This window comes from Schistocerca serialis, chromosome 1 (genome assembly GCF_023864345.2).
Source record: "Schistocerca serialis cubense isolate TAMUIC-IGC-003099 chromosome 1, iqSchSeri2.2, whole genome shotgun sequence".
NCBI lineage: Eukaryota > Metazoa > Arthropoda > Insecta > Orthoptera > Acrididae > Schistocerca > Schistocerca serialis.
Window position 1 is genome coordinate 340,928,204 of NC_064638.1, and position 16,184 is coordinate 340,944,387.

The window sequence follows — 16,184 nt, forward strand, 5'->3', positions numbered from 1 at the left end:
CTATTTCTCACATGGCAGCCAGCTTCGTCAGCTCGATATGATAACAGTACGTTCACTGATCTTCTCATTTATTCTTGCTATAAATACTTTTTCCCAGAATTTATAGCATTCCTTCTGGAGTAGAACTGCTCAATAACTTTGTGCCCTATTCCTTTGCTTTCCAGGCTTAAGACAGCTAAGATCTTTGTCTTTCCAAATCAGTTAGAAATTGGGTCACTATTACACATATCAGAGAAGAAATTAGCAATTAATCTCATTTTACGGGAATCAGTATTAATGTGAAATTCCATATTCTGTCAACTCATGAAGCTTTATTAGTCCTCATTTATTTTCATACCTTGATGCTCTACTTCATTAGAAAGCAGAAATGCTTCAAAAAAACTTACTTTTGAAGTTACTCAACTCGTGTTTTACCTCTATGGGTTCATGAAAGATTTGCTTACATGTAAAACTCCTTGGAGTTTGTCAATACATGAACAAAATTATCTAGAAGCTCAGTTCAGAATGTTATACTTATAAGTATTCCTCATAGTGCTGGCATAAAGATCAGGGCACTGACTTACACGCATGATTTCATTCCCTGATTTATGGAATTATTGACTGGGATAGTGCAGGTGAAGTATAGAAAGTATTTATTCAGTTAAAATGAGTAGTAAGAGGATTGTGTGATGTAGATGACTGTATTTGAAGATAAAAATAAGTTTCAGTGCAATTGTGATTTACACAATCACAATACATGGTTCAAAAATAGGTTCAATGCAGATAGTTCTCCCTCACTTACAGATCATAGTGGGGTTCTATACTTCAGCAGAAAGTTCATCAACAAGGTCCCATTGGAAAAACCAAGGACTGGATAATACCTAAAAGTCTAAAAACTTTTAAAATGTGCTTTATTAATTTAACTATCCACACTCAATCGCTGAGGATCTTGTTATATGGTATACATGAAACTATATTCACCGTTACAAGCATCATTAATGGGTTTTTTGATAAATATCAATGAGGTCATAAAAATATTACATTAGCAATGAGGCATAAACAGCAATTACTTAATATTTAGCAAGGAAATCAGCAGCTGTTTGAATGCAGTGCATTGTTAACATATCTTGCAAGTTTAGTTTCTAACACCAGCTTCTCTTTTGTTAATGAATACATAGACTAAAGATCTACATCTACATCTACATCTATACTCCGCGAGCCACCTTACGGTGTGTGGCGGAGGGTACTTATTGTACCACTATCTGATCCCCCCTTCCCTGTTCCATTCACGAATTGTGCGTGGGAAGAACGACTGCTTGTAAGTCTCCGTATTTGCTCTAATTTCTCGGATCTTTTCGTTGTGATCATTACGCGAGATATATGTGGGCGGTAGTAATATGTTGCCCATCTCTTCCCGGAATGTGCTCTCTCGTAATTTCGATAATAAACCTCTCCGTATTGCGTAACGCCTTTCTTGAAGTGTCCGCCACTGGAGCTTGTTCAGCATCTCCGTAACGCTCTCGCGCTGACTAAATGTCCCCATGACGAATCGCGCTGCTTTTCGCTGGATCATGTCTATCTCTTCTATTAATCCAACCTGGTAAGGGTCCCATACTGATGAGCAATACTCAAGAATCGGACGAACAAGCGTTTTGTAAGCTACTTCTTTCGTCGATGAGTCACATTTTCTTAGAATTCTTCCTATGAATCTCAACCTGGCGCCTGCTTTTCCCACTATTTGTTTTATGTGATCATTCCACTTCAGATCGCTCCGGATAGTAACTCCTAAGTATTTTACGGTCGTTACCGCTTCCAATGATTTACCACCTATGGCATAATCGTACTGGAATGGATTTCTGCCCCTATGTATGCGCATTATATTACATTTATCTACGTTTAGGGAAAGCTGCCAGCTGTTGCACCATGCATTAATCCTCTGCAGGTCCTCCTGGAGTACGTACGAGTCTTCTGACGTTGCTACTTTCTTGTAGACAACCGTGTCATCTGCAAATAGCCTCACGGAGCTACCGATGTTGTCAACTAAGTCATTTATGTATATTGTAAACAATAAAGGTCCTATCACGCTTCCCTGCGGTACTCCCGAAATTACCTCTACATCTGCAGATTTTGAACCGTTAAGAATGACATGTTGTGTTCTTTCTTCTAGGAAATCCTGAATCCAATCACAAACCTGGTCCGATATTCCGTAAGCTCGTATTTTTTTCACTAAACGTAAGTGCGGAACCGTATCAAATGCCTTCCTGAAGTCCAGGAATACGGCATCAATCTGCTCGCCAGTGTCTACGGCACTGTGAATTTCTTGGGCAAATAGGGCGAGCTGTGTTTCACATGATCTCTGTTTGCAGAATCCATGTTGGTTATGATGAAGGAGATTTGTATTATCTAAGAACGTCATAATACGAGAACACAAAACATGTTCCATTATTCTACAACAGACTGACGTAAGCGAAATAGGCCTATAATTATTCGCATCTGATTTATGACCCTTCTTGAAAATGGGAACGACCTGCGCTTTCTTCCAGTCGCTAGGTACTTTACGTTCTTCCAGCGATCTACGATAAATTGCTGATAGAAAGGGGGCAAGTTCTTTAGCATAATCACTGTAGAATCTTAAGGGTATCTCGTCTGGTCCGGATGCTTTTCCGCTACTAAGTGATAGCAGTTGTTTTTCAATTCCGATATCGTTTATTTCAATATTTTCCATTTTGGCGTCCGTGCGACGGCTGAAGTCAGGGACCGTGTTACGATTTTCCGCAGTGAAACAGTTTCGGAACACTGAATTCAGTATTTCTGCCTTTCTTCAGTCGTCCTCTGTTTCGGTGCCATCGTGGTCAACGAGTGACTGAATAGGGGATTTAGATCCGCTTACCGATTTTACATATGACCAAAACTTTTTAGGGTTCTTGTTTAGATTGTTTGCCAATGTTTTATGTTCGAATTCGTTGAATGCTTCTCTCATTGCTCTCTTTACGCTCTTTTTCGCTTCGTTCAGCTTTTCCTTATCAGCTATGATTCGACTACTCTTAAACCTATGATGAAGCTTTCTTTGTTTCCGTAGTACCTTTCGTACATGATTGTTATACCACGGTGGATCTTTCCCCTCGCTTTGGACCTTAGTCGGTACGAACTTATCTAAGGCGTACTGGACGATGTTTCTGATTTTTTTCCATTTTTGTTCCACATCCTCTTCCTCAGAAATGAACGTTTGATGGTGGTCACTCATATTCTGCGATTTGTGCCCTATCACTCTTGTTAAGCAAATATATTTTCCTTCCTTTCTTGGCATTTCTTATTACACTTGTAGTCATTGATGCAACCACTGACTTATGATCACTGATACCCTCTTCTACATTCACGGAGTCGAAAAGTTCCGGTCTATTTGTTGCTATGAGGTCTAAAACGTTAGCTTCACGAGTTGGTTCTCTAACTATCTGCTCGAAGTAATTCTCGGACAAGGCAGTCAGGATAATGTCACAAGAGTCTCTGTCCCTGGCTCCAGTTCTGATTGTGTGACTATCCCATTCTATACCTGGTAGATTGAAGTCTCCCCCTATTACAATAGTATGATCATGAAACTTCTTCACGACGTTCTGCAGGTTCTCTCTGAGGCGCTCAACTACTACAGTTGCTGATGCAGGTGGTCTATAGAAGCATCCGACTATCATATCTGACCCACCTTTGATACTTAACTTAACCCAGATTATTTCACATTTGCATTCGCTAATAACTTCACTGGATATTATTGAATTCTTTACTGCTATAAATACTCCTCCACCATTGGCGTTTATCCTATCCTTGCGGTATATATTCCATTCTGTGTCTAGGATTTCGTTACTGTTCACTTCCGGTTTTAACCAACTTTCCGTTCCTAATACTATATGCGCACTATTTCCTTCACAATGGGACTTACAGAACACAGTGAGTGAATGAATGAATGAATGAATGAATGAATGAATGAACCAAAGTCATTACAATGACATGTCTTCACATATTCTTCACTGTAAAAATGAAGTCCTTTTACACAAACAGTTTTCCACTGACATAAACAAATACACTCATTCTCTCTCTCTCTCTCTCTCTCTCTCTCTCTCTCTCTCTCTCTCTCACTCTCTCTAAACAACCTTTCCGGACCACAATCCAAGATTAAAAAAAAGACCCACCATGAAGGAATTATCCAAATGGGACAGAAATCAATAGATGTGATGCACATGTATGCACAGACAAATGATTACAATTTCAGAAAAATTCGACGATTTGTTAAAGAAAAAAAGCTCCACAAATTGAGCAAGTCAATAATGTGTTGACCCACCTCTGGGCCTTATGCAAGAAGTTATCCAGCTTGGCACTGACTGATAAAATTGTTGGATATCCTCCTGAGGGATATCATGCTAAATTATTTCCAGTTGGTGCTTTATATCAACAAAATCCCTGCCCATAATACTCCAAATGATCTCAATTGAGGAGAGATCCAGAGGCCTTGCTGGCCGAGGTAGGGATTGACAAGCAGTAGAAACTCTCACCGTGTACAGGAGGGTATTATTTTACTGAAATGTAAGCCCAGGATGGCTTGCCATGAAGCGCAACAAAAGGGACGAAGAATATTGTTGACATACTGCTGTGCTGCAAGGATGTGGATGACAATCGAAAGGGTCCTGCTACGAAAATAAATTGCACCCTGGACTATCACTCTTGGTTGTCATCCCTGGAATTTCACTAACTGGAATACAATTGTCTTCAGTGGTGTCCCATTTTGATCTTAGCCCCCACAACCACCGAAGACATGTCTGGAGATGCTCCAAGCAGTGGTAGCTTACCAAACTGTCAATACAGCTAGACAACCACGAGTGATGGTCTAGGATAACATTTCTTCTTAGCAGGACCTCTTTGGTTGTCATCTGTGGCATCTTTACGGCCTTTACGGTACAGTGGTATGTCAACAATATTCTATGCCCTTCTTTGTTTGTAAGCTACCCTGGGCATACATTTCAGCCCATCCACACATGGTGAGAGTTTCTACCAATGGCTTTTGTTCTTAGCTAACTATGTTGGCCAACAAGGTCACTGGATCTCTCCCCAACTGAAAACGTTTGGAGCATTATGGGGAGGGTCCTCCAATCATCTCAGAATTCTGACAATTTAATGCGCCAACTGGACAGCAGTTGTCGCGATATCCTCCAGGAGGACATCTTCCAGCTCTATTAATCAATGCCAAGTCAAATAACTGCTTCGATATGGGCCAGAAGTGGACTAACACATTATTGACTTGCTCAATTTGTGGAGCTCTTTTTCTTGAATAAATCACGCAGTTTTCTGTAATTGTAATCGTCTATTTGTATGTACATGTACACCACTTCAACCAGTTTCCATCATCGCATTCAGATAGTTCCTTCGTAGTGCACCTCATTTTTTAGTGTACTTTAACAAAAATAGCTACAATGCTCGAAATTGCCTGTTACTTTGTCAATGGTAGGACTGTGGGGTTATTTCTTAACCAAAATAATTTTGTATTTTTGCAGAGACGGATTTGTGCTAAGCATCAGATATCGAAATATAAACTAGGTCAACAAATTTAATGGTCTTTTACATCTACCATTCCTCCAATCGTGAAAGTGAAGTAGGAGGAGTTAGGCGATACGTATTAAAAAGTCTGTATGAAAGGAAGGCTGTGAGAGCACTACATAACTTGACCAACTCTTCGAACTGTATGAAATTTTTTTGGTATCTGGCAATACATAACTGAGCAAAAACAGAAGCGTCATGTACCTTCATTTATTCACATAAATATTGTAGCTTCATTTTGTTTTTGTATTGGCTGCACTCCTGTTTCCTAAAACGCTGTTAGGGAACCAAAGTCTTTCAGCTATGCTGCTCAGATCTGCATTTATGTGATCATTTTGCTTCTTTAGATGAGTGTTCAACTTTACATTTCCGAGCATAAAGAAGCAGCTGCCACTCTTTACAGAATGCTGAAATCTTGTTAGGGTCCAATTTTATATCAGTCTGTTATAAATAAGTTTTGCATTTACAAAAGTCTAAATTTATGGCTGTACAGCAGGAACACCATCATACACACTACGCTAATGTTCATTCTCCACCCACAATAACATCTCGAGTTCTGCATGTTATCATATCCAGTATGAAATCAGGATAATGTACAGTCTCAGTATTTTGTCTAGTGGGTTAAAACAATACAGAATGAAAACTTTACCAAATGTTACAGCCATGAACTATAGGAATCGTTGAATCCAATACTCCATTCTTGTCGCTTATTGGCTAACCTCTTCATTCCCGCATAACTGCTAAATTCCACATTGTTGTTGATCTGATTTATGTTCTCATATGTAGGCCTGTCTCTGCAATTCATTCATTCACTATCGCTTCAAATATAGTTTCAGCAATGACTCATGACACAAAATGTGCCCAAACATTGATTCATTCTTTATTAGGTACTTTTATGTTTACCTTCAGTAGGATGTTTTCCTACCTTATCCAACCAGGTCAATTGATCTTCAACAGACTCCTGTAGCAACAAATTTCAAATGCTTCACATTGTATCATTTCTGTGCTCCTCACTGATTGTTCTATTTTTTTTACACTCTGGTCACAACCCACACAAAGTTTTCCATGAATCTTTTGCTGGAATCAAGTTTATATTTTTTGAGGCAGCTGCTTCTTTTAACAGAAAGATTTATGTAATATCTATTTTACTGTCAAGATAGCACAACTTGTCCACTTCTTTAAAATTTAACCATCCTGTCTGTTCACCTACTGTAGTTTTGTCTCCTTCCCCCCCCCCCCCCCCCCCCCATGCCTGTATTACAGTCCCAACTAGAACATCTTTTGGTTCATTAAGCACCAGACTCAATTCCTATTCACTTTTGGGGACCATTGTTATGTCATCAGCAAACTGTAACATGCTGATCTTCTGTCTGTGACAGACAATTCCCAATTAAAGATAATCCTTCCCTTTCTTCACTGCTTATAAAAAAAAATAAGAAATATCAGTGATGGCAGTGAGCAACTCTGGTACAATTTTCATTATTTTTGGTTCTTGTACCATTGCAGTGTCTTTCACATAAAGCTTTTAGAAACAAGTATTTAATCTCCTCAATCGTCTTCTTCTGCATGTACTTACTTTTCATTGGTCTAACTTCTTCTGAAACGTTGTGATTTCTTTTGTCACAGATGGCTTTGGTCATCAAGCAGCCATTATAGTTCACCACAATGAGTAAGTTGATCATCACTGGGTGACCAGGGCAATCTGTATTTTTAGTTTCTTCAACTTGTCTAGGTTCTAATGTTGCTGTTTCTTCTTCAACATCTCAAATTTCAACTGACATTTCATTAGCACTAAGTAAAGGTCAGCATTATAAGCACTTGACAGCTCTTGCAGACTATCCAGAATTTTTGTTTTACTAAAATACAGTCAATCTGAAGTCTTTGTTGACTGCCAGGCATGTATACTACCTACTGAACGGGTTCTTGAAACGTGTATTTGCAGTGACTAATTGATGGGCAGCACAGCAGTTTGACAAGAGTGAGGAGGCAAGAAGCTGTGTTAGGTCAGATGAAACAAATGAAAGAAACAGGGAGGTTGGGAGTGGAAGGAAGGCTAATGTCTGGAACAGAGAGGAGGGGGGGGGGGGGGGGGGGGGAGGGGCATAGAATGTGGCACCAGAAATCCCTCCCTGACAAAGGTGGAGGATGTTAAATGGGTCACAAAATGATGATGTGATGGAGTAGGTTTGGGGGAGATCAGATAGAACAATAGAACAGAGGATGAGGGAGACAGTGGAGAGAACAGTGTAGGTGCAGATTAATGAAGTGAATATTGAGATATGAGGACATGAGTGTAGGTGGGTGTGGGAGATGGACTAGCAAAGATTGAAGCCAGGGAAACACAGAATGTGTTGTAAGGACAATTCTTATCCATGCAATTCAGATAAGCTGCCATTAGTGGAGAAAGAGAGTGATGATTCAGACAGAGTAGGTTCTGAAGCAGTTGTTGCAACTTATCACATGCTCAGTAACAAACTCTGCTACACGGTTATCAACTTTGCTCTTGGTTACAGCCTGACAAGGCCATTTGTTTGGTTGGACAGCTGGATTGTGTCCACATAGCAGGCTGTGCAAAGGTTACTGTTGCTGATAATAAAAGTAAATATCAGCTAAACCACATTTTACACAATCACAATACAGGCTTTTTTTCCTTTGTAGATTTGCCTCCTTGTCTAGGATATAGGGCGGAATTGTCCTCTGCTGCAAACACTTTCAAAAAGCTCTCACATAGGATGAAGCAAGAAATTGGGAATCCCAATCAATTCAAAAGAAAATTTAAAAAAATGTCTCAATCAGTCCTAAATTGAAGGAATATAAATTTTTGTTAGTTATATGGTAAGCTGATACCTTCATTGTAAAGCTGCATGACAAGTAGTAGTTTATAGTAAATAGGCGTCTTTGTTTACAAGAGTATACAAGTTAACTATTTTCTTTCAAAAACCACCAATGTAATCAAGTAAATATTAAGCTACAAACATGTAAGCAGCAGCTATTTAATATAAATAGGGAAGTAGCAGTTGCACTGAAAGTAGTAACTCTCCATTTTACTAGGTGAAATTTATGGGCATAAGAATATAGTATTAAGTTGTATCGCATAGTTCAATGTTAATGCAGCATAGAGATTAAATTTTTATGATTCACTTGTCTTTTTTTAATGTATGCCTGAAGCTTCTCTCTTGATGGAATCTACAGAACAGAATGAGTGAGTAAGTTAATGCAGTGTTGCTATATGACTGAATGACTTCCATAGATAGTCTTGCCTCTGTTGAGGTAAGTTGTACTTGTGATGGGACTGAAATATGATGTGCTAGCTGGGGTGCATAGGACAGGTCTTACACTTGAGAGAGGGATACGGCAAATGTGGCATGGGGGGGGGGGGTTCAAATCACATAAGAATGGTCTAGGATATTTCACTGACTAGGAATGGTGGGAAGGATGTCCCATATTTCAGGTAACAATGAAAGGAAGTCAAAGTATTGGTGGAAATGTTAAAAATGCAACATTCAAAAGTGTTGACTTACCACTTCTGTAGGGCGGAAGTATTTTGGATTAACTTTCACTCTTATAACACCAGTGTCCTTCTCTCGGCCTACTTCATTTTCTCCTTTTCCTTCCCAAACAATTTCTTTACCAACATGATTGAAAGCAGCTTCTACAAATTCTCTGACACTGTGTGTCTCCCCAGTAGCAATTACATAGTCCTCAGGTTCATTTTGTTGTAACATAAGCCACATAGCCTGTAAAAAGGGTCAAACACAGAAATATAATGAACTGTGTAAAAATGAAAGACTATTAACACACTTCTTAAATCAATACAAGTTCCTCTCATTACAAAGAGTTGCAACAAATCAGTAAGATTTAAGTCAAATGCATCCTACAAACTCAAGGAAAATTTGTATACTATTACAGCACCCATTAGACACATTTAAAATTTTTGCAACAATTCTCAGTAGGTATATATGGCAACTGGGAGGAAGGAACTATAAGGAAGAGGAAACACAACCAACTTGCACACTGGATGAGAAGAGATTGTTTACCGATGGGTGCTGTGGAACGAATGGTGAACAGAAGAAGAAGATACAAGATGGTGGATAGTATAAGGATAGAAAGCAATTATGAGAAAACTAAGAGGGTAGCAAATGACAGGACTGCAAGGAGAGCTGCATGTGAAGACCCACCCTAGGGCAGAAGACTGATGGTGATCTGGCAACTAACTGTAAAGCTTACCTCCACATAATCTTTCGCATGGCCCCAATCTCTCTTTGAATCAAGATTTCCCAGTTCAACACACTCCATCTGCCCAAGATGAATTTTTGCAACTGAACGTGTAATTTTTCTTGTCACAAAATTTTCACCTCTTCTCGGGCTCTCATGATTGAACAATATGCCATTACATGCAAACATTTTATAAGCTTCCCTGTAGTTCACAACAATCCAGTAGCCATACAGCTTAGCACATGCTGGGAACATAAGATGACATCAGCTGACATTGTTGAGCTAAGGATTTACATCAAATAACACACTAGAAATTGTGGAAAACACAAACCACTCTAGAACTTACCATATGGAGATCTAGGATAAAAAGGTGTTGTTTCTTTTTGTGGAATTTCATGTACCTTTCCATACAGTTCTGAAGTTGAAGCCTGATAAAACCTGACAGCCTTTTCTAACCCACATGTCCGGATTGCATCAAGAAGACGCAATGTTCCTAAAGCATCAACTTCAGCTGTGTACTCACTCAGATCAAATGAGACCTGGAGAAAAAAAAACAAGTCTGTAAGCTCATTAAAAAAGCACATACATGTTCTCAATTCACAACACACAGTTTGTATTAGTAAAGTACCTTCACATGACTCTGTGCAGCTAGGTTATAGATTTCACTTGGTCTCACAGAACTAATTATTTTCACAAGGCAACTGCTATCAGTCATATCTCCATAATGTAATTTCATTTTTCCTTGTTTGTGAGATTTTGGATCCGCATACAAATGTTGTATTCGGGCAGTATTGAATGTACTTGCCCGACGAATAATCCCATGTACTTCATAATTCTTGGCAAGCAGAAATTCAGCAAGGTATGACCCATCCTACAAATAAAACAATCCTTAATAACTATGAATAAAATGGAATATGAAGAGCATCAGAATTTTATATAATAATAAGGGATCACAAATACAGGGTGACCTAGGAGGAATTCAGTATTCAGGGATATGAAATGTTTTTGCAAACTGCAAATATGATATTACATTAGCTGCATGGTTTATTAGAGACACATGAAAATTTGTGCCGGACCAGGATCTGAACCCAGATTTCCCACTTATTGTGAAGAGTTGTCTTAATCATTTTGATTATTCGTGCACACTTTTTAACTGATCCAAGCTTCCATGTGTCATAGTATCTACATTCCACAATGTTCTCCCGCATTAGGAGAGAGAATGTTTTTCTTGTCAGTTAGCCTTGCTTTTGCATGAAATACAGTTAGTGCAGTGTCTGTATTTAACAGTGCATGTCTAGTTCAATGCATGTCTGAAGGACATTTGAATCGAACTATACAGACACTGCACTAACTGTACTCACGGATATGACAGAAACAACTGAGTGAAGCAAAAAAGGCTACTAATCATAGCCTCTAAAATGCATACCTTAGGAACTATGAGAACTACCACATCTTCAGTTCTGTGAAACCTCTCGTACTTCAAGCTCTTTGCTTTCCATATTTTGGGCAGAGACAGTAAGGTACAAACCAAGAAAACATGGGCTCTAAAATGGATATGTTAAGAGTTGTCAGCACTTGTTCAGTAGAAGAGGTGTGCTTCACAGTAGCAAAGATGAACAAGTGCTCTGAGCTCGTAAGATGATATGTATTTTTGAGTTGATGTTTATTGGCCTTTTCTGTTTTGATTGATCTTTCCTGTCTTACCTCTGAATATTGACCGCAATTCATGGGACACCCTGTATAATCTCTAATAAATACACCACCTGATCGAAAGTATCCAGACACTCATTTTTGGACACACCATTTGCCTTTATGATAGTTTGAACTCTGCTGATGGAACTGTCAAGGAGGTGTCTCAATGCCTTTGGGGGCATGCAGACCATTCTTCCTCAAGAGCCAAAGCCAGAGAATGTAGTGCTGTTGGGCACTGGGATCTGGAGCAAAGTAGACATTCTTACTTACCTGTGTTCCATTGCATTCAGATCAGGACACTGGGCAGGCCAATCAATTCAAGAATGTTATTCTCTGCGAACCATTGCCTCACAGATGCTGTTTTATGACAAGGTGCATTTACAAGCTGATACAAACAAACATCATCTCTGAACTTTTACTCAGTGGTAAACAATACACAGTGCTGCAAAATGTGTTCCTATCCTTCCACATTTTGCATCCTTAAGTACAGTAAGGGGGTCATACCCTACCCACAAAAAGCACCCTCATACCATAACACTACCTCAACCTTATCTCACTGGCAGCACTACATGTTATGCAAGTCAAAATTCTCCACGCAAACACCAACTCCAAATCCTTCCATTGGATTGCCATATGGTACAGCATGATTCATCACTTCAGATCCTCTGTTCAGTGGCACTGCTCTTTACACTTCCTAAGTAACGCTTAGGACTGACTACAGAAATGTGTGGCTTATTAGAAGCTGGTAGAGTATTATCGTACACCATTCTTTTTAATTCCCTATGCACAGTCACTATACTATCTGCACTGCTGGTAATACTTTGGACCTCATGAATGATTCATTCTCTTGATTTCATGTGATTTTTTACAACCATCCCTCACAATGCACAACAGGACCTCCCCATCAGTATGTAAGATCTATCTGGTCTTGGTTTAGCTGTGGTTGTTCCTTTGTGCTTCCATGACACAATTATATCACCAAAAGTCAACTTGGATAGTTTTAGAAGGATTGAAATGCCCCTGATGGATTTGATACTCATGTAACGTCCAGTGACGTTCAGTCACTGAGCTCTCCTGACCAACATATTCTGCTGTTACTGCTTCTCTACTGACTACACAATACCCCCTGCCTCCTTTTACACTGCCAGGTTCAGCTTTCATAACATCTTGAGGTCAATTCCCCATTGCACAATTGTGTCTTGACACTTTCGATCAGATTGTGTATAAACTAAATATTTTCTTTTAGTAGTGGCTTATGCAGCATAATTTACTTTTGTAATGGCTACAGCAGACATCATCCCTTCCTCCAACTTAATAATCAAGCGAAAACTTGAATCAAAAATTATGAAATATAACAACTATTCACTGAGATCCAGAATGGGCTATAATTATTGTATTACAATGTAGCTTGGTAGATGTGCTAATGCATTAATGCAGAACAGATTTATGCTGGAAAACAAATTAGTTTCAATTTGGCCACCAGGTGCAGATCTGGCACTGTACACTGCTTGTTTGATGGTATGACATCCACAGTCATTTTACAAGCCATAATCTGTGTGAACAGTACATGTGCCAACAAGAGAGACCACGTGCTGTTGATGAAACTGTTTTATGTGAACTACAGCAATTGCAGCACTACATTGAGAGAGAATCTCCAGCTGAAAGGTCTGAGGAGAGACCCAATGCCTCAAATGGGTTAAAGAAGATTAAAATGAAGTTTGAAAACACAAGTGAGCTTGGTGTGGCACCTGGAAGAGGAAGATGTCCTATCCTGCTGGAAGTTATTGACGAGGTTGCTGTTGCTGTAACTGGCCATGCAGCATGTAGCATGGGTAGTGCTAGTGCTTGTGCAGTGGTCACAAGATTTGTTCACCCCATGATCAACAGTACGGAAATTTTTTGAGTTCCATATTACACCGGTACCCATACAAGATCCAAACAATGCGGCAACTGAAACCTCATGATCAGTAGCAATACTCTTAAATTTGCTCTTTGGTTTTGGCACAGATCAGAGTTGATAACATGTGGCTGGGCAACATTCTGCAGAATGACCAGCCACATTTTACTCTGTAGGATGCAGTGCATACATAGAACTGCCAAATCTGAGGTATTGTCAAACCACGTGTTAAGCAAGAAGAGCCATTGCACTCACCATATGTCACTGTCCTTCTTTGAAGACATTACACCAACAGGGCCTGTCATTATACCATAATGTCTGCATGTCATTGGGACCTTCTTGTATAGCATGTCATTCCCGCTTTGGAAGAGTGCAGCTCTGTGGAAACCACTATTTTCATGCAACACCTCATGTTGCTCACCCACTGAAAGATCTGCTTAATGCCACCTTCCATAAAAACGTTATGTCCAGAGATTTTTTAGATGCATGGCCTCCCAGATCACCTGATCTCAATCCATGTGACTTTTGGTTCTGGGGATAGCTAAAAGAACATGTTTACTAGGTCAGTATACAGGAAAATGTTGCTTGGATTCCACCAGAACTGCTGTGAGCAACAGTCGATCACATCATTTTATGAATGCAGCATTTCACTGATGTCTCTGGTGCTCATATTGAACAAATTGTATAAGCAGTGGTTAATAATGAAATCAACATTTTGCCTTTCTCACTGCCTTCTACCTATGTCTTGTTCCTAATCCATTACATTTGGAAACATTTCTGTACGTCTGTCCCGCATTCACAATGCCATATCTGCAGCTGGTGTCCAAAACTGGAATTATTTTTTCCAGCATAAATCTGTTCTGCTTTAACACAGAATACCTATGAAGTTTCACTGTCATGTGATGATCATATCCCATACTGAGCCTCTGTGAGTAGCTCCACCTCAATTATAACCAACCGGTACGAGAAAAAACATAAATTTATGTGACTGCTATTAGTACAAACTAAATTAGAAATAAGCTACAACCAAATCTTCACAAGGCATTATTAGGCATCAGAAAATCAAAGATTAGAACCCTTAATTTTTGAATAGATTGCCCATCAGCTATAATGATTCTTTTCACTTTAAAACATCTCATATCATATATTACATCCTTAACATTTAACAATTTTTCTTTGCATACTAGAAATAAATCTCTTTTTATATTGCATAAAACCTGAGGAGATGTACACAAAGGCAAGCTGCATATAAAGAACTACCTGAATGCTGTATGCAGTGTGAGTCATCAGCAACTGACTCATAGATGGGCCTACTACCCAGTAGTGCACAGTTTTCACTTTCACTTTAATGAAAATACCAATGCTTCCTGATTATACTCCACAAGAAATCAGAAGTATTGAAAAGTTATTGTGATGTTTGATCAATTAATCACTGCCCACAAGTCAGAAATTGGTGAAAACTGGACCCAAGGTTCACAAACGTTAGTTGATCGTATTCTAACTATGCTTCATAGTCAGTAGGTTGCAGATCAGTTAATCAGAGAGGTAAAAGGGTGGATTCAAGCATTCTCATGACTGGTGTGTGTTCTTAAAACATTTTGGTGACATCATGGTGCACTGTTGTACTGAGGGTACAAGCTGACTGCAGCATAACACACAAGACGGTAAAAAAAAATGGAATAACAATGCCGTGGGCGGAGCTTGTGTAGTATGCATTTCTGCTGCTAGGGGTGAATAGCGAAACTCACCCCCAGTTCAGTGCCACTTGTGTTGTTGACCTGGCTTATGGTGTTCATCTATAGTGACTGTTATTGCTAGGGCTGTTTTGTTCTTGTTTTGTTTTTATGATGGCAGATTTAAGTGAACAACAGGCAGCTGTGAAATTTTCTTTTCTATTCGGTAAAAATGCTGCTGCAACTATTTTAATGTTGAAAATACCTTACCAAGATGACACTATGGGAAAAACTCAAGTGTACAGTAGTTTGCTCACTATAAAAATGGCGACATGTCAACTGATGACAAACATCATTCTGGACATCCATCAACTGCCTGAATCGACAAACATATTGAAAAAAATTCAAGAGCTTGTGCTCACAGACCATCAACAGAAAATTGACCAACTGCCAGAGATTGTGCAACAGTGTTCGTCAAAAAATACCCAATTGGTGCCAGACAGGAGAGCAGTTCTTCCACCATGACAATGCACCTGTACACACAGCCATCTCTGTTTGACAGTTTTTAGCTAAAAATAGCACAGTTCCGCCGCCCCGTGCACCTCACTCACTTGAACTGGCTCCGTGCGACTTTTTCTTATTTCCGCACATCAAAGGGGGCATGAAAGGACACCGATTTGACAACACTGAAGAAGTCAAGAAAAAAACAAGGATGGAGCTGTCAGCCATCTCTAAAGATGGCTACAAAAAAAAGTTTCGAGCAGTGGGATAAATGTATTAATTGTAATGGAGAGTATTTTGAAGGGGATAAGGTTGTGTGTTTGTTTTGTTTTAGTGCACAAAAACAATTAGTGTCATACATGCCCATGTCAAAATTGTAAAACATGAAGACAAAGAGAGGAATTAAAAATGACTACATGCCAATCACAATCGGCGGAAGAGAAGGCAGCTAAAAACAGGGAGATGGAGAAAGGTCTATAAAATACACCATACAGAAACGGAGGTCCAGAACAAGAAATTAAATGGCCTTCGCCATATTGCTACGATGGATAAAAAGTACAACGCGGTCAACAGCCTATGTGTCGTTCGCTAAAACTGCCGATAACTCAGACGGCAAACACAAATGGGAATGTAACTGATTAAAAAAA

At 39.3% G+C, this 16,184-nt stretch overlaps 1 protein-coding gene across 2 annotated transcripts in view; it reads right to left on the reverse strand.

Moving 5' to 3' along the window:
• Nucleotides 1–16,184, reverse strand: part of LOC126470003 (GDP-mannose 4,6 dehydratase) — a 78,701-nt gene that overhangs the window by 36,856 nt on the left and 25,661 nt on the right. For both annotated transcript variants that reach the window (XM_050097480.1, XM_050097474.1), the window contains exons 2-5: nt 10,403–10,645; nt 10,121–10,313; nt 9,787–10,019; nt 9,081–9,296 (exon numbers count right to left, since the gene is read on the reverse strand). In XM_050097480.1, the coding sequence (XP_049953437.1) occupies nt 9,081–9,296; nt 9,787–10,019; nt 10,121–10,313; nt 10,403–10,510 (750 nt within the window). In that variant the 5' untranslated portion in view covers nt 10,511–10,645. The remainder of the gene's footprint in view (nt 1–9,080; nt 9,297–9,786; nt 10,020–10,120; nt 10,314–10,402; nt 10,646–16,184) is intronic.